Here is a 19,978-nt window from a genome sequence, read left to right on the forward strand (position 1 = left end):
GTGTTTACATGCATACATGCAGAGTGAAATCTGTGCAACCTATAGGACAAAAATCTAGGTGTACTGATTAGTTTTATGCTTAGGTAATCCACTTTGACTAAAGGCTGGTTTACACTTCTGCTTCAAATGATCTGTGTGACCCACGGCCCCTGCTTAGTACGTAACTGTGCATTTATACTTCTGTGTGCTGTTTGTGTTGCTCTGCAATAACACTTCTGAAACACTAGCTGGCAGTGGGTTTTTATGTTCCTCTGTGTCGAGTTTCTTCCCGGGTGTTTTGTTTTTTCTGAACACTACCTTAAGGCGCACTCACATTAGGTATAGTTGCCTTGAACCGTGCCAAAGCGCGATTGTCTCCCCTCCCCTCTGCCTCTCGGCCTGCACTCTCACTGCATTTTTTCCCACCGGACCTGAGCACGCTTACAACATCATCAATGATGCGACTGTTTAGTTTAACAGGAACAGAAGTGCTCTCACTCAGCATAGTGGACACTAGGGCTGGGCGATTTTTCCGATTTTTTTCGATTAATTCGAATTTACGTTTTAAGACGATTTAATTTTGAATCAAATCGAGAAATCGCGATTTTTAAAAAATATATATATTTAATACATTATAATGGCACCAATGAGCTTTGGTTCACCGTCTGTATGAAGCAGAAAGCATACCAAAAGCGGCTCTCGGCGACGTGCCGCGCAGCACCACGCAGCGCCATGGATTTTAGAATTTTAAACAGGTTTCTATACACACACAGGCGCTGCCCAGCCACGATTCACGAAGCAGTTCATATTTCAGCCGGCCCACAGAGCGCCAACTAATTCGTTTCATGTTAAATATCATGCGAATGTGAGCGTTTGGTGTGTGATAGTTTAAACTGTCATGTGCGCGCCGTATCGTGTCGCTTCTGGTGTGTGACCTGCTTGACTGCATGTTAAAGCGTGAAGTCATGTAGGATTTTACTTGTTGCACGTCTATGCGGATTGTCAAGACATATTCCCTCATCAAGTCGATAAACTCGATCTCAACTTGTATGAAGGATGTAAAAGCCTGCCATGTGAAAAACCGCGCCGATCTTTTGGTTTGAACACAAGTAGAGGTGAGGGACTGTAGCAGAGAAAATGAAAGTACCCGCCCCCATGACGTCATTTAGCGGACCTAGTTGAAAACCAGACAGATCAGGCAGCATAATACAGAGAGTGGAGCAAAGTGCATCAAATGATCGATATTTAAAAGGGGGAAAAAGGAAAATAGATTAAATATATTATTTTATATTAGACACACATCTGGTACTTGTATTTGCTCCTGCTATACGTCCACAACTTCACACATTGGGTTAAATTAGGCTTTACAGTTTCCATGTTCAGTCCTTTACTTCCACTGTATCTTTTTAAGAAAAAGGCAGCAGCTTTACAACCTGTCATTCAATCAGAAGACAAAGTCAAGGCCGAGCTGACAGCCAATCTTTCTTAGGCTCAGCAAAACTTGCAAAAAATACCTCTGTATTCCTACAATTGCAATATTTACACAAAAATTTCTTATTCAAATCTTTAGCAATGTTATTTAACTTGTGAATTTGTTTTACATTTATTTACACCTTGACCGATTTTTGTATGACATGGCCATTAAAAATACAAAGTTACTTTTAAAGAGAATGTTACTTCAGTCATGTTGTTGTAATGTTTTGAGAAGACTAGTAACACAATTAAAAAAAAATTGAAATCGTGAATCGGTCAAACTTTATAAAAAACCTAGATTTTTTTTTTGCTAAATCGCCCAGCCCTAGTGGACACTGCTTTTGTTATATCATTTTGTATTATTTTTAGTTGTTTGGGATGCGGTGACACGCAGTCAAACACTTTGCCGAACAGATCCACCACTTTTGACGCCCATAAATTATCATAAAAGTCCTCGTGCTGCAGGTATTAGGAGGTTTGCTGAAGGTGCAGCATAGCATACTGTGAGTGTGCCCTTAATGTACAAGTAGCTAAAACTGACTAATTCAGAGGTTGAAACCAGGGGATGTGCAACAACTTTAATCATAAGTTAAACACAAAACAAAAGTTTCCAGCTAGAGCTCCATCGGGCTCGCGGCTCTCAGCATCACCCACACTGGTCACCGATACCAAGCTGACCAATCACAGTGCTTGCGCTATGCATCATTGCGACATGTTGTTACATTTTTTGAGAGGTGCATGTCAGCGTCGGAGTCAGCCACTGCGAGGGCTATGCGACTGCGCCGGACCATCCGCATGCACTTGACGAGTGTCCAGCAGTTGGCATCACAAACCAAGCTTGTGTAGCACTGATAAATTAAATGCATTTGTGTGCACTTGTTTGAAAACGTAACATTCTGTATTGCATTTAGCTTCTGTTTAAGGCTATTTTTGTTTAAGGTGTCTATTAAGACATCATATAGTCTATCAAGTCATTATAGAAAGTACATCCTTTTTCGCCAACCTGATTCCACTAAGTACGACTTGTTCCTGGATTAACATCTATGTTAAATCCTGGAGCAACATTCCAATCAGCCAATCACAATTAAGGGATTCATTTACAGTTTATGTTAAGTTTAGGCTTACAGATGGATTTATGCACTTCTACATGATTAATTATTGCCCTCTAATCTTAAAAATAATTATGGTTTACATTTAACTATGGAGTTATGGTTGAGTGGTAAAGAATATGTATGGATTACATTTTCGAATAAAATTGATGTTCCAGGAACAACATGGATGTTAATCCAGGATTGCATCGTACTTGGCAAAATCATGACGTCCAATCCTTTATATCCTCAGTCTAAACAGTCTTTTCATAAGTTCACACAATGGCTGGTGATTGATTATAAAGCTTGTTTGGCAGGCTGTCCCGCGAGAGAGCCCTGAGCTCATACTGTAAGATCCTTGAGCCCGGGGCTTCCTCCTGTTTGCAAGGCGAGAGGGGAGTTTGAGCTCAGATAGATCTTGAGAACTCCCCTGCTGTATCAGCTAATCAACAAATAGTGACTGCTCTTAAGAGATAATTACTTTTCCCTATTTTAGGGGGTGGGGTTGTCAATTTGGTCCTTTCTGCAGGACTAGCATGGAAACTCTATAAATCGTTGTGTCTGGTTTCCTCTCGCAACTGTCTGTTTATGCTGTCCACATATTTGACAGATCATTTTATGTAATTTATGTTGAATTTTATTTTCTCTCCGAAAACACCCGATTGATCTTGGCTGGCGAATTAACATTCACAACATTGATCATTTTCATCAGCTCCATTATTTGTAACTTTGGGTGGGTTTGCAAACCTGTGTACTTTTCATTGTGTCTTCCTCAAACTTCAGCCATTTGCATTCCCCACAGTCACAAAACCTCCGTTATCTGAAAGCTTAAAGCCTTGAGTGATTGACAGCTAATATGAACCAATATAGCGGCTGGGAAGATGCACTTTTTTAGAAAAAAAAAATCAACAGGTCGCACTACTACAACCATTATATGCAGTCACACAAATGCTCCTAAATATATTATAAGGTCGCATAGATTAAACTTTGGGTGCATATGCGACCAAAATAGTCGCAATTTCGAGTCCTTCATGTCATTGTGTAAATAAGATATTACATACGACTATTTAGCAGTTTAAAAGTTGTGATCTGGCTCTATAAAAATATAAAATTAACTTGACTTCAAGGGAGGCAGGGAAAGCCGTTGGGAGGGCGGGGAGATTCTTCAAAACGAAAATGGCTGTTATTTGGAACTTAGGGTATTTATAGAGGCTTATGAATCCTGTAGTTGGCAAATCGTAAAATTGATAATGCGGGACCAGCCACAAGCAATCATGAGCATGTGATCCTCTTGAAATTAGTTTATAAATAAACTTCACTTGTTCATTGTGTGTAATGATTTTTGCGTCTTCTTGGCATACCTGCCTACACTACTGTTTTTCCCGGGAGTCACCTGTATTTCAGACCCATCTCCCACCCATCTCCTGTATTGTTCTGTCTCCCGGAAAACTCCCAGAATTCCACAGGTCTTCCCAGAATGGCAGGTATGCTTCTTGGACAGTTTTAATGCTTTAGCACTGTACATGTTTGCTGCATTTAAAAAGTGTCAACTGTCTGACTGATGTAATTCTTCTATAAGTGATTTGATTGGACAGGAATTACAGGACTAAATATTCAACTGAGAAAATTACCGTAGACAAGACTATTAAAGTAGTGAACGCAGGTAGAAGGAAAACAGTCGAGTAAAAGCACTGCTTTAGATCCAAAAAATGTACTCATGTAAAATGTACACAATTTTACAGTACAATTAAGTACAATTTCTAAGAAAAACTACATTATATCACAGTAATTTGATTAACACTGATCAATTATTGTGCATGCACAGTATTCTGTAATGTAGTGTGCAAGCCAAATCCACTTCATGATGCCTAAAGCAATTGTGTAGTGTCAAAGGAACAGTATATGTGTTACAGCATCAGTACAGTACATTGATTTTTATAAATATTATAGAAATGATGCAAATAAATACTGATTGTCTATGCGCAAACCAACTGTGTTAATGTAACATGTAATGCATTTGTCCCTCATCATGATACAATCGCATGGCGGAATTCACTAGCATTATCACGGTACATCAACAATGCAAATGAATGTCATCAGTCACAGCCGACAGGGTTATTGCTTGTGCTTGACTACATTTGGGTTGGTTATTATTAGATGGTCTATTTTTAGATAGGAAGTATGTTGAGATGTTTCTTACCTCCTGATGCAGACAGGATCAAATCATTACTGTCATCTTCATATGTGTATAAAGCCCTGCAATACAGAGAAAGAGGAATATCTTTAGTAAAGCCACATTTAAAAAAATATCCACAATACATCAAAACAATAGAGAAAAAAAATCTGAAAAATTTCAAAACAATTATGAATGATGTTATACTTAAATAGTGTACATTTAATGTGGAGTTGCACAATATATCAATACCATATTGTTTTTAAAGGGATAGTTTGCCCAAAATTGACAATTCTGTCATAATTTACTCTCCCTTTATCTTTACTTCCTTGAACACAAAGGACAATATAATGAAAAATGTTTTGAAAAAAATAGGCATTAGCTTCCAAAGTATTTTTCTTCCTTCTATGGATGTCAATGCTGGTTTCTTTTCACAACATTCTTCAGAATATCTTCTTTGTGTTCAACAGGAGAAAGAAAGTCATACAAGTTTAGAACCACTTGAGTAAATGGTGTGGTTATTTTCTTTTTTGGTAAAACTATGCCTAATAATAGCTAATATTAGTATTTCCATTTATCCATCCATTCATCCATCTATCCATCCATCCACCCTTTCTATCACATTGTTCCATGCATCCCTCTATTCCATCAGTTTTATCATCCATCCTTTCCATCTGTTCCATACATCCATCAATCTGTTCAATAAATCTATCATTATATCTATTGTTTCATCCAGCCATCCATCCATCCATTCCATTCTTTCTATCATCTATCCATCAATCCATCCATCCTAGTGTTTCCCGACCAAACGTTCATCCATCCATCCATCCATCCATCCATCCATCCATCCATCCATCCATCCATCCCAGTGTTTCCCCTACTACTTACCATCCATCCATCCATCCATCCATCCATCCATCCATCCATCCATCCATCCATCCATCATCTATCCATCCATCCATCACAATGTTTCCCCTACCACCCATCCATCTATCTGTTCTATCATTCCATTATTCCATCCATCTATCTCTCCATCATCCATTCCATCAATCATCCATTCTATCATTATATCATTCTATCTATTGTTCCATTCATCCATCCCCGTACCATCCATCCATCCATCCATCCATCCATCCATCCATCCATCCATCCCATTGTTTCCCCTATCATCCATCTATATGTTCTATTATTCTATCTATTATTCCACCCATCCATCTATCCATCCATTTTATCATCCATTCATCCATCCATCTCAGTGTTTCCCCTACCATCTATCCATCCATCCACCCATGTTTCCCGAACTATCCATCTTTCTATCCATCCATCCATCCATCCATCCATCCATCCATTCATCAATCTACACTGTAATTTAACAGTAACTGAGCTTCAAAAAATGGTTTATAAAGTCCATATTTCTAATACTCCCTTTCATGGTCAATCATGAAAGTGAATATTAGAAATATGGACTTTATTAACAACGTTTTTAAGCTCAGTTACTGTTAATTCACACTGTAGATTGGAATCATCGTAATATCATTGTGCCTGCTGCAGCCATGGTACGACAAAATAAATCATGATTATTATGCTGGAATAAGAGGATAGTTCCTAGCCATATCAGCTTAGAAAATAGCAGATTTTCATGTCCTGTCAATCTTAGTACATGATGTAACAGAAGATTCAAGCTTTAAATAAAAAAATCATCAAAGCACTTTTTTTTTGAGAAAGATGCTAATGGTCTAATCCGATTCAATGATTTATGCTAAGCTAGGCTAAAAGTGATCTGGCCAGACTTAAAAAAAGTGGAATGTTCTTTTAATAATTCAGGTTATGGGTTCAAATCTAATGCACAGACGACAAACAAATGAAAAAGTTTTTACTTCCAGGTCAGCCCTGTGCATAACATCTTTATAAAACTCATCTCCATGGTTTGGACAGACAGGAATGTGTTTTATCCAGAGGGCAACAGCAGAGCAGTGTGGGTCAATGGTACTGTTAGCTCAGAGGAGAAAACAGCATTATCCTCCGTCATCTGAGAGCTCTGTGTAGGAGGATCACTAGTACTTGTTATGCTTCTAATAAAAGTGCAACTACTGCTTTTTTCCATTCTGCCTCACGCTCACCTGCAAAAGCAAGAGGATTCTAGTAATAACCGTGCATATCTCGAGATATTAATGAATTGTGTATGCTCAGATAAAAAATACCCCAGTTTGTCTAACATGCCAACGCTTTGATGTTTTATTCTTTAAATAATAGAGATAATCATTAACATATCGAGCGCGCAGCTAATCTCATTCTCCATCACTGAGATATAATGAGTGGGAGTTTGGTGCTATGCTAGAAAAGACAACAAAGAGAAGAACCAGAAGTTCCAGCGCCAAGAGCTCAAGCACAAATCATGGAAAATGGGTGAAAATGGTGCATCTTGCTGTTTAGATGATCTCATGTACAGTGTGAATAATATATTTGCATATATATTAGGGCTGCTCTATTATGGGAAAAATCATAATCAGGATTTTTTCATAATTCATAATTGTAGTCATAATTGTACTCACGATTATTCAAAACGATTATCAGATTAACAGTTGAAGTCAAAATTATTCGCTCTTATGTGAATTTTTTTTTATACAAATATTTCCCAAATTATGTTTAACAGAGGAAATTTTCACAGTTTTTCCTCTAATATTTTTCTTCTGGAGAAAGACTTATTTGTTTTATTTCAGCCAGAATAAAAGCAGGTTTAAATATTTTAAAATCTATTTTAATAGCTCAATATCTTTAACCTCCTTAAGCAATATATATTTTTGATTGTCTACTGAATAAACTTCTGTGCTACAATGACTTGCCTAATTTTACAAATTAAGCCTTTGAATGTCACTTTAAGCTGATTTCTAGTATCTTGGAAAATATCTAGTTAAATATAATGTACTGTCATCATAGCAAAGATAAAAGAAATGAGTTATTAAATCTGTTGTTTAAACTGTGCTTTAAGCATCTTCACTGTTAGAAAAAAACTTCAGTCAGGAGCAGTGAGTGATTTTCTCCATTTGTTGTTTTAATGATAAAAACAGTCGGCCGCAGGAATATTGCGCGCTGTCTCTTTAAAAATTGTGTGGCTCTGATATGGTTGCTCTTTCACATGTCTTTTGATTCTCAACTCGTTTGTTTATTACACAAATGCGGGTTAATTTGAATAATTACTAAACCCCACGCTCTGACACAAATGTGCATGTATTTGACCATTAAAGCGCTCACATTAAGATGACGTTAGATGTGTGTGCCCTGCTCGTCTCTGAGCCTATCCGAGGCTAAGCGCAGTGCACACACTCACACACTAGAACATGTGCTTTTTCGAGCTTTTAAAAAAATATGAATGTTTCGAACGTACATTAATGAATGATCAATGCATGATGATTGCAGCATCCTGTGCTGCAAAACGTACATTACAGCGCATACTTTTAGTCATTTTCACATGGAACTGAGCTTTCCAGAGCAACACATGTGTACAACTGGAAAGGGGGCGGTATATGATGGAATAATCATTTATCTCGATTAATGGTTTTTTATAATCGTTAGAAGCCAAAACTGAAATCGAAACCGGATTTTTGATTAATTGCACAGCATATATATATACTGTATTTATTAGGGATGCCAGGGTTCTCAATATAATATTAAAGCATATGGTACGACCTCCACGGTTAAATACGCGCTTGTGAATTGGGATTTTCTCGGTTTTATATATCCCCGAATTGACTGTGTGTGCCTGTAAGTCCATGAGCGGAAATGAGGAAACTCCTCCACGCGAGTAAATATCCAATCACTATGCTCTAAAGTTAGGGGGCGCTTGACCATCATTCCACACTTTAACAGTGCAAGCGGCGGTGGAGTGAGGTTGAGACAACAGTACGAGAAAGCGCCGGTATCTGTGGTGTGAGGACATTTCGGTTTTACCGGTGAGTATGATGCCAATAAAAGAAAAAACGGTGAACAAAAATTAACTGTGTGCAAGCATTGTTTTACACGTATAACCATGACTGCACATCTGCAGCGCCATCACCCAGCAATATCACTGTCTGAAGGCAGGATACCAGAGTAGGTAATAAAGTCCTCCAAAAAGCAACAGTCCCTCACTGAATCTTTCAAGCAAACATACCCAACTGGTTCAGAGAGACACATAAAATAACAAAGGCATTGCGCGTGTTTATTGCTAAATATGTGAAATTTCATAGTTTTCTTTTATACAATACACTAGGAACTACTGTACTTTGCTTGGCTTTCAAGTAAAACAAAATGAGTATTGCAATATATCGTTTTTTTTTCTCCTTAACCTCTTACTGTTTCTATTGCCTATAGAATAATAATAATAATTAAAAAAACCTGTGTCAAGCTATGAGATCCGAACAAAAAAAACATGTTAAAAAACCGAGGTGTGAATATATATAAATTTATGACTGTATTTCTTAGTGCACTTAGTACATTTAAATGACAAACTTATACTAAATTGCAAATTAATTATAACTTATAGACATGTTTTACACTTAGGTTCAAATTACTAAACTAATATTTAGTTGCATTATATTGATGACTCAACTTTTGAGGAAGAACAAACTCCATCCCACAGATCCTGAGAATTTTTGGCTTTAATGTCACTTCAGAACATTGTTTCCCAGTCAAGGGTTGCAGCCAGAATGGCATCTGCTGCGTAAAACATATGCTGGATATGTTGTCGGTTCATTCCGCTGAGATAACCCCTGATTAATAAAGGGACTAAGCCGAAAAGAAAATGAATGAATAAATGACATTCATACATATTAGTATGATTTCTTTAGGTTTAGAATAATTTGTTTTCATGTGAATTCTTACAAATAAGGCACTTTTTAACAATACACAAAATAGCTGCAGTACATTTCCTCGTGAGCATCGGCTGAATTGCTAATATTATTTTGAATACACGCCTTTCAATGAATTAGCAAATTATTCAGAACAAACAGTTGTTGTTGTTTTTTCATTTCACTGCTACATCCTCAAAAATATCATTTGCAATGCACAAATATCACTAATAATTCATGTAGTTACTAATATTTTAACACTATAAGATATACTTTAGACAGTCCAACTAAATGTCCAACTAATTGCCCTTAAATGAAATTAAATCTATAATCTATTTTCATTTATTTTGAGAAAAAAAAAGATCTTTTCAACATGCAAGCAACAACAACAACATTGTCAAAGTCTGTTCACATAGATCCACAAAAATAGCTATACATGCCACGCTAGTATTTGTCTACGTCTCTTTTTAAAGAATCACATTTTGAGCACTAAAATCTGCCTAGATTGTGTCAAAAGCACGAACAGTAGAGTTTGTGTTAAACACTAAACTAAATGTATTTTGCCAAAACAGTGGTCTAAAAATCCAAAATGCAGGACATTTCCCTAATGAAACTATGCGCAAGGCTTTATCACCTTTTTTTATTGACAGTCTTACAAAGAGACGCATATTATAATGCAAAGAATCATATGCAAACGTTCTGTGAGAAAACAAGCTATGCAACATTTGGCTGCAGCCAAGGGTAAAATTACTCTAAGGCTCTTCTGAAATATGAATTACAATATCAGATCTTGATGGTGGTAGAACAAAATGAACAAATATTTGCAAGAAGAGCATGTGAGGATCTGTGTTGAAATGAAGGTAATGTTAGTGATTGCAATTTTCATTTCCCAATTGATTCATTGAGATAATTAGCTTTAGCAAATGACATTTAGCAGAAATCCGTTCATGATGACATCCCAATGGCAGTACCAATTTACAGCAGAATGACAGTAGTTCTACAGTATCAGTATTTTATCGCTTTTCTATTAACTTTGGGAATATAACCAATAGTATTACTACCCTTGGCATGACTACCAAGATGCTCTACTGTTTTAATGACATGACTTTTTTTTTTATAAGAAATGCTGTAATGACTAAATTAACTTTTCATAGACTTAAGCACTTGACTTTTCATTTATTTAGACAAATAGTAAAACATTTTAATCTCATCCATAACAGGAACATAATTATGCAAGCTACACTAATCTGGAAAAAATGCAATTAATACTAATAGTAAATAGTTGTTGAGATTTATGAAATAAATTGCTTTGGGTATGTTTTGCTGCACTTTTAAGAACACGTTTTAAGGGCTACACTATAAAAATGTCAATTTTTTTTCTGTTTATTTATGCTTATGAATTGCATCATGGGACAATGATCTCAGTTTTGTCAACTTTTGATGTTGGAAATTTAACTTTTGGAAAAAACAAAAGTTTGGCACCATACAGTAGATATATACACTATATCCTGAGCATGCGTCAATAACGCTGCCACATTTGTACAGTGCTCTCAGGACAAATGTCATTCAACCGCACTATGTGCCAGATGTGAAGATGCTGGACTTTAGCGCTGTGTATGGGTGTAGTTATGAGCAAACAAAGAAAACAAAGCAGAACATTTCATAGGTAAGATTTCGTTTTTTACAATTGTATGTTATGAACTTTTGTGCTAAACAAGTAACATTATTGATGATAATCCAGTCACTTACTGCATTCACCACAAGGCAAAGTAGCGCCAACTCACATAAAACTAGGCTTTTGCTAGTTTTGTTGAATAAAATCAGCAAACAGTGTAAATGAAATACGACAACAAGATGCTGCGGAGCCAGAAAATTGTATTATTGTCGGCTAATTACTACAAGTCGTTCATAACAGAGATTCATTCACAAACAAATTGATTCCTCCGTTAGAATAAGAAGTGAAAGCAGGAGAGGGGATGAGTTTCTGGACATGGATTAGATCAAATTTAACAGCGAGATTGGATAATCCATTTCCATGCACACAAACATGCACTCTTTGTCGGCAATGCCCGTGCGATCACAAAACCATTGATGTAGAAAATTGATGTAAAATTATAATTTTTGTAATTAAAAAATATATATATTTGTGTACTGAGCAATGAGAAAACTCCTCATTATAGATATATGCGCATTTCTGGTTCTGGATGGCCACAGTCCTCCACTACACCCTGTTCCTGCATTAATATCAAAGGAGTACCCTGTAGTAAAATGGCGGCTCTATTGACGCACTCCTTTCAGTAATCAAAAGGATAGGGTAGGCGACATCTAATGTAAATATCTGTGGTTTAAAACAATATATTGTTTATATTGTATTGTGAAATTTTATATAAAAAATAAAGTTCATAAAATAAAAGAAAAAATTCTAGCAGTTTTTTTTTTTACAATGTACTGTGATTTACAAAACCAGACAATATATCACTTTGAACAGTTAATAATTTCAATAAAAGTTTTTTAATGTCAAAAGTTGTTCAAACTCAAAAGCATAAATAAACAAAAAAAGAAAACATGAATCATAAAATATGGAAAAAACTGTTAATGTACAGATATTTTTTGCAGTTTACAGTTGAAAAAGAGGCTACAAAACAAAAAAATAAAAGCAGAAATTAAATCTCCAGTGATTGTCATTCAAAAAATAAATCTAATAAATAAATCGTTCTCATTTGAAATCAATGTACCAAATATGTTAAACTACTCTAAGCTTAGCTAATGATGTTACCAAAACCAAACGTGTAATCCGCTTGTTAAGTCGTGACGTATGGAATACTGATTTCAGGTCCAAGCCGCTACTGATTTGAATTGATAAAATATTCATTTATGACTCCTTGTTAGTCATATCACACATTAAAGTAAATTGTATATAACATCATGGTGTACACAACAGTCTCTGGACTTGCTGCATCACAAATACCAAAATTTTACCAATTCATAAAACATGTATCACTTTCTGACCATATTAAGCATGGATATCTATAGATATTGCGACCTTGATTTTCGAAAGTATTACAGCGCTTTGTCAATTTTTATTATTCAAATATGATGAGCCTCCCCATTCAGTTTGATAGAGTGCTTGGACTCGGAAGCCGCTTTGCATGACGTCTGTAACCACGGGGAGTATAACACCAACAACTGAGGTAAGATCCAATATGCAGGTTTATTCACAGTCAGGCAAGCGGTGGTCAATACAGAATCACAGTCGAATACAGGCAAGAGGTCAGAAAGGCAGGCGGCAGGCAAAGAGGCTAACAAGGCTAACGGTCGGTACACAAAATAACAAGACTGGGAAACACATTGTAAAGCTACTGTGACATAACAAGTGAACGTGGGGCTTAAGTAGTGAGTGCAATCAGTTTCTGACAATCCTCAGGTGGTGCGAATGTAATCAGTCTAGATGAGTAAGCATGTGTGTCTGGGCAAAGTGCATGTATGAATATGTAGTCCAAAGGCGGAAGTGTAGTCCATGGTTGTTGTGAGTGAGAACCAGCGATCTGGTGGAATACGATCGCTGGTAATCGTGACAACGTCACACTTAGCAAGCGGATTTGCCATTTCTCGTTGTCTCTTCAACTGTTTTTGAGCTCAATTTTCTAATGTACCTAACTTTATAATTAAGGAAAGGTTATATTTGAATGAAAATAAGCCTTGATTCATTAGTGTATATTCATTCATTCATTAATTTTCTTGTCGGCTTAGTCCCTTTATTAATGCGGGGTCGCCACAATGAAATGAACCGCCAACTTATCCAGCAAATGTTTTACGCAGCGATGCCCTTCCAGCGGCAACCCATCTCTGGGAAACATCCATACACACTCATTCACACTCATACACTACAACATGTCTTTGGACTGTGAGGGAAACCAGAGCACCCGGAGGAATTCCACGCAAACGCAGGGAGAACATGCAAACTCCACACAGAAACGCCAACTGACAAAGCTGAGGCTTGAACCAGCGACCTTCTTGCTGTGGGGTGACAGCACTACCTACTGCGCCATTGCGTCGCCTATCTAGTGTATATTTAAGCTAAAAACTGCAGACAAATGGATGAATATGTACATTTAACAAGTTGTATCAGATAGAATGTATAGTAGTGCAGTCCTGTTCCATATTTACACTTTCTGAGGAAGAAAAAAGTTGATTTGTGTCTATGCTGAAGTTTGTGCTACCGTAGGTTGTTTCCAGATCATTGCTTGGGGGTTGCTTGGAGGAAACCCTGAGCAAAAAAAAAGTGTACTAGTGAGTTTTGCATTCACTCCTAGACTGAGTGAATATATACTACCTGCCAAAAGTCTTGTTGCCTATCCAGGTTATAGAAACAACAAATATAACTTGACTTTTAGTTGACCATTATGTATCAGAAGTGGCTTATATGAAAGGCACAGGCCTCTAGATTACGCTTATTTTACCAAAATAAAACATGAACATGCCTTGATTTTTTAATGATTTAATTAGGACAGTAAGGTCTGACTTTGCTTACACAAAAGTCGTGTCACTTAACAGAAATAATGTGCAGTATAGAATATAAAGCCAATGTGCAGTGGAAAAATAATTAATATTGTGTATGACTCCCATGAGCTTCTGCAATGATTCAATGAAAGAACTTATTAATAAAGTCATCTGGAATGGCAAAGTGTTCTTGCAGGACTCCTAGAGTTCATCAAGACTTTTGAATTCATCTTTAATGCCTTCTCCTTCATCTGACCCCAGACAAGCTCAATAATGTTGATGTCTGGTCACTGGGCTGGCCAATCCAGGAGCCTCTTTGACCTTGCTTTCGGGAACTTGTGGAGGCTGAAGTATGAGGAGGAGCGCTATCCTGCTGAAGAATTTGCCTTCTCCTGTGGTTTGTAATGTAATGGGCAGCACAAATGTCTTGATATCTCAGGCTGTTGATGTTGCCGTCCACTCTGCAGATCTCTTGCATGCAGCCATACTGAATGTAACCCCAAACCAGGAACTTTTTCCTTCACCTAACGTTCACAGACTGACTTCTGTGAGAATCTTGGAGCCATGCTGGTTCCAGTAAGTCATTTGCAATATTTATGATAATTGACAACAAGACTTTTGTCAGGTAGTGTGGCTCCACCACCAATTTTTTGAGTCATTTAAATTTAAATGTGTGCATGTCATGGATTACCTAGAATATAAATAATGTGAATAACACTGACCCCCGGTGCAAGGTCAAGCATTACAGTATGTGTATATCCAATACAGAAAGTGATAAGAGAATCAATCCATCTCATGTGGCAGCTTAGATGCAGCAATTATTATGTTGATTATAGAGGAGCTGCAAATAAGTCACATGTTTGCTGGAAAATATATAGCCTACAGCACTAAAATAGACCTACTTGACTACGCTCTAATTGTTTTCCGTCTGAGTGGTCCCACAATTAAGCATGTAGGGCAGAATCCTCAAACCTCGCCTTCACCAAACATTCCCCTTTACGAATTCAGTTGCACTTTCATCACCTCCAATCATTTCCCCTCAACTAAATATCACCCTTCCTGTCAGGGCCCCTAGCTTGAGTCATTAGGTCCCTGGCTCATTCACAGTCTGTCTCACGACCCCCCTGGCTAACATAATGTGCACAAAAAAAAAACCCACACACACAGCTGAAAATGCCACGGTAAAGAATAGGAAATGGGGGAAAATATGAGCAACTGAGAAACACCGCAAATGTCAGTGTCAGAAATTATATCAGAGGAAAATAATACAGGAAGGAGGTGCAGCATTTGCTGTTGCGCATCTATAAATATTCCATTTAAAGCAGGCTCGTTTTATTATTCATAACAGACTCTCATGACCTAGAAACGTGGCTCAGAGCGTCAGCGAGCCCATGGTGAAGCCGAGCGCGTTTTGTTGGAGCTTGTGAGTGGGGGGCTCCTCTATTGTCTGGTAGGGTGGGAATCATGTGAACAAACACTCTAGAGCCACGCTAATTAAAGCATTCCATTTAGGTGAATGAAGCATTGCTGCATTCTCGCCATTTTAGCTCTACAAAACCCTCTAGAGATGTGTTGCTCTTTTTTTCTTGGTGTAAACCATATCAAGTAACTTGAATGCTTGATGGCTCCAATGATGAGAAAACGTTTATTTCTGAATACTTTTTTACATACTATTTGATATTTCTATTCAATTCATGTTTATTTATATAGCGCTTTTTTAATGTACGTAGATTGTGTCAAAGCTGCTTAACGTACAAGTTCTAGTAAAGTCCAGATTTCAGAGTTGAAGTTCAGTTTAGTTCTGTAACAGTGATGGTGATGCTGACAAAGGAGTGAAGATCCTTATGCAGGTCTTTATTGAACAGGTCGGTCAAGCAAGCAAGCAGTGGTCAAAACAGGAAAAAAACGTTGTATATGGGCAATCCAGAGTCATAGTCGAAATAGCAGGCAAGAGGTCAAAAGGTCAAGAGGTGGGCGGCATACAGGGATAACCGTACAAAACAAAGCAAGGGGAACTTGTTCACTTTACAGGATATAAGACTCAGCAACTGTGTGGGTGTCTGTGCTGTTTAAATAGTCAGTGAGAATCAGTCCGTAAACAGCTTCAGCGTCTAATCAGTAGAGACTTGAAGGAGGTGTGTGCGTGTGTTGCATGGCTGAATATGTTGTCCATAACATGGCAGAATGTAATGTGAATGTATTCCAGCGATCTATGGTGCTTAGATCCCTGTTGATCGTTACAAGTTCAGTTTAGTCACAGTGTAGTTTAAATTTTACTGTTGAAAGTTCAAATACTGACGAGCAAATTTATCGATGGTGTGCAAAAACATGTACACAAGAAAGATTCATTCTTGTCTAGTGACTGTTTTTTTTTTCTCTAAGGTGAATAATAGTGATAAAAATTGCTTGTTTTTAACAGATCAACCATTGATGGTTCCATATTTTTCCACCTTGAGTAGTTTGTTATTGTTCTTGTCATGACTGTCATGGACCACTAGGTGGCACTGTAGTTCACAATCAAAATCTAGTCGCGAACTACAGTTTTAAAGAACTACAAGTCCATACATTCCACCTGCACACACCCGGCTTCCACTTACACTAATTGCATACCCAGCTGTCTCCGTTTCTTGTCTTGATTTCTTGGACTATTTATACATCCTGCACTTGTTTGTCTATCTTGTCTGGTTAGTCTTGTTATAGTTGGTATGTTGTTCCTGAGCCGTGTTCTGATCTTGCCGTAGTTCCTTGTTTTGGTTGTTTATTGTTACTTTGATTTTTGGATGTCTTGTTTTTCTGTTATCTGCAAAATTATCATTAAATGCATTTGGATCCTACACCCCTTTTGTCTTTGTCCGTCAACATACCGTGAAAGTTCTTGTTTGATCTTACATGCTTCCTTTTCGAATGTGAAACAACAATCCATGTCCTTTGGACACCTTATGGACATGTATGTACAAAAAAAGAGGATACACAAATCAGAAAGTGATACTCAAGGTCTTAAAGTCTTGTAAATCAACAGACAATTTGATACAGTTCATAATGTAAGATTAGTATAGGCTGTAAAAATCCTTAAAAACGACGTCTAACTACAGGGGTGCCTCAGGGCTCAGTTCTATGACTCTTTCTAGCTATATGTCATTCAGAAAGATGGCTTGGGTATGTCACAAATATTACTTTTCTATGTACTAGGTCTTCATATTGTAACCTTATCAAAGAACTTAATAAAATATGCCAATAAATATTCCCCAATATTAATACAGGGTATAGAGAATTGCACGCATCATACATGCACTTTTTATTTATTTTTAATGACCTGTCCTCTCAAATAAAATGACAATTTCTTTAACCGCCACAACCCAACCCGTGGCTCCGCTGGGATGACTTGCGCATCACTACTGGCTGACTCTTCAGAACTGGCTTATAGAGAAGGATTAGGCCCTTTCAATTGGGGAATGCTACACAACTCCTTGTTAAAGTTCTTGTTCTGTCCTGGCTGTACAATGGCTATGCTTTCCTGGCATGCCTTCCAGCAGCGCAAATCTAATCTATCAAATCTACAGTCATCAGCAGGGTCTGTCAGTCAGAAAGATGGCTTCATATCACTCCAATATTGAAGAGACTCAACTCTGCAACTCATTCCAGCCTCATGATCTGACCATAGATGCTCACGTCAACAAATTTGACAGACATTTCTAACTGGATGAAAGACCGTCACCTTCAGCTCAACCTTGCCAAGCCAGGACAGCTTGTGATTTCAGGCAACCTGACATTTAATCGCTTCTCCATCCAGTTAGGTGTATCAATCATAACTCAACCCATGACAAGCCGGAACCTTGGACTTATAATAGATGATCAACTGGACTTTACACTGTTTGTACTGGCCGACCCTTCAGAATTGGCTTATAAAGGAGGATTAGGGCCATCCAATTGGGGAATGCTAAACAAGTTTCCTTACTGAAGTTCTTGTTTTGTCCTGGCATTGTTCTCTTAGCAGGGCTTCCCGTCAAAATCTATGCAACTGATTCAGAATACTGCAGCAAGTGTGGTCTTTAACAAGCAAAAAAGAGCCCAAGTCACATTTCTGTTCATCAGTCTACTCTGCTCATTCAAGGCACTCATTCGAGGCACTGATTTTTGTCTTAAAAACAACCACTGGCTCTGTACCACTTCATCTAAAGTCACAACATTAGACTTAAAAGCCCTTCAGAAGCTTGTGCTCTCCAAGTGAACAGTGCATTGTGGTTGGTTCCAAAATGGTACAAATGTAAGTGACTTTTACCTTGAGACCTTTACCTAGTCTTACTTGCTAATTTTAGGGCTTGTCATAACATTTACATATTACTCCACTTTTGTTAGTCTGACTGCTTTTATTGTCCTCGTTTGTCAGTATTTTTAAAGCATCTAATAAATAATTGAATAGAATATTTAATATTTCTCTTCTGCAAACCATATGATGAATACATCTTTTATTTAATTTCCTTACTTTATTTCCCTTATGCGGATCCTTCAAATATGTGAATAAGTAAAACACACTAAATCAGCCTTGTGACAATCTTCATTGTTTATTACATGGCAGACATACATAAATGCCTAAATAAAAAGATATCCCAAAAGAACAGAAAGTATGCGCATGGAATTTGGTCAGTTTTGGCGCTGTTGCAGTTTGTTCCATTCTGGGCTATGGAATTTATTCTTGACCATGTCATTATAATTACTCCGCCGCACGCCTAAGCAGGGGCTACTAATCCGATTGTTTCTCAGAGGGTCGCCATGTCCAATCTGCCCCATACCCATGACAGCACTCCCTTTTTTTCCAGGAAGCCAAAGCAATCAAACATTTCCGAAATGTTGCCTACAGCCTCTCAAACTGATACCACATGTGTAATACATCTCAGCTTTATGAGAAACAAGACACAGGTAATTCTCTCGAAAGTGAGTGCACATGTCCCTTAACGCAGAACTGAAAGTTGCTTTCCTGTTATGCAGAAGAGGGAGAGGAATCGTTTGTGACATAAAAAACAAAAGGTCACAGCGTTTTAGTTCACGTGGGAATGAAAATGCCTTCAGGACTGTGATAAGAGATTTCATTACATATTATCAGGTGTGCTCTGATGAAAAGCACTGAAACTGATATTGTAACGTATATACAGTAGAGATTTAAGGCTGACAAACATGGTGGCTGATGTCCATATTGTCAGGTTATGCTGGCATGTGTAGTTTTCCTTTTCCACTGTGGTGCTGATAACGGAGTTCTTCGGAATGTAATACAAACACATCAGCCATTGCCTTGATCGCGCCAGTTTAATTCAAACAGAGCCAGCAACATGGTGATGCAGTGGCTAGCACAATCACCTCACAGCTAGAAGGTCGCTGGTTCGAGCCTTGGCTGTGTCAGTTGGCATTTCTGATTGGAGTTTACATGTTCTCCCGTGTTCGCATGGGTTTCCTCCGGGTGCTCCGGTTTCTCCCACTAGTCCAAAGACATGCAGTATAGGTGAATTGGGTCCACAAATACAGTAAGTTAACATAAAGTAAATATTAAATGTATAGAATTTATTGTTGAGTCATCAAAAATAAAATGCACAGCACATCTTGTATAAAAAAGACGAACACACACACATTCACACACACACTCACAAACACACACACATACACAATTCATTCTCTGAGAAGCAATTGCCTCTTTGCGAATAACGAAGCTCAGCAAAATATCCAGCCACAGAGGAGCTCATGCAATTAAATTCAGTGCATCGCAAATCAACCGTGGGAGGCAGATTCCACCTAAATATAATTATCAAAGGAAATAAAAATAACATCATTTAAAAGAGGCCAAAACAGCCAGTTCAGAGGAAGAACAGACAGTACTGTACAGCTTTTTAAACACATAAGTCTGTATATCTAAAAAAAATACATATAATAAGGGTCAAAATAATCGTACA

The 19,978-nt window shown here is 37.6% G+C and overlaps 1 protein-coding gene across 1 annotated transcript in view; it reads right to left on the reverse strand.

Annotated features, from left to right (window-relative positions):
- Positions 1–19,978, reverse strand: part of dbn1 (drebrin 1) — a 178,015-nt gene that overhangs the window by 74,029 nt on the left and 84,008 nt on the right. The window contains exon 2 of the mRNA XM_009295616.5: positions 4,741–4,796. Within this exon, the coding sequence (XP_009293891.1) occupies positions 4,741–4,796 (56 nt within the window). The remainder of the gene's footprint in view (positions 1–4,740; positions 4,797–19,978) is intronic.

The sequence above is a fragment of the Danio rerio genome, chromosome 21 (genome assembly GCF_049306965.1).
Source record: "Danio rerio strain Tuebingen ecotype United States chromosome 21, GRCz12tu, whole genome shotgun sequence".
NCBI lineage: Eukaryota > Metazoa > Chordata > Actinopteri > Cypriniformes > Danionidae > Danio > Danio rerio.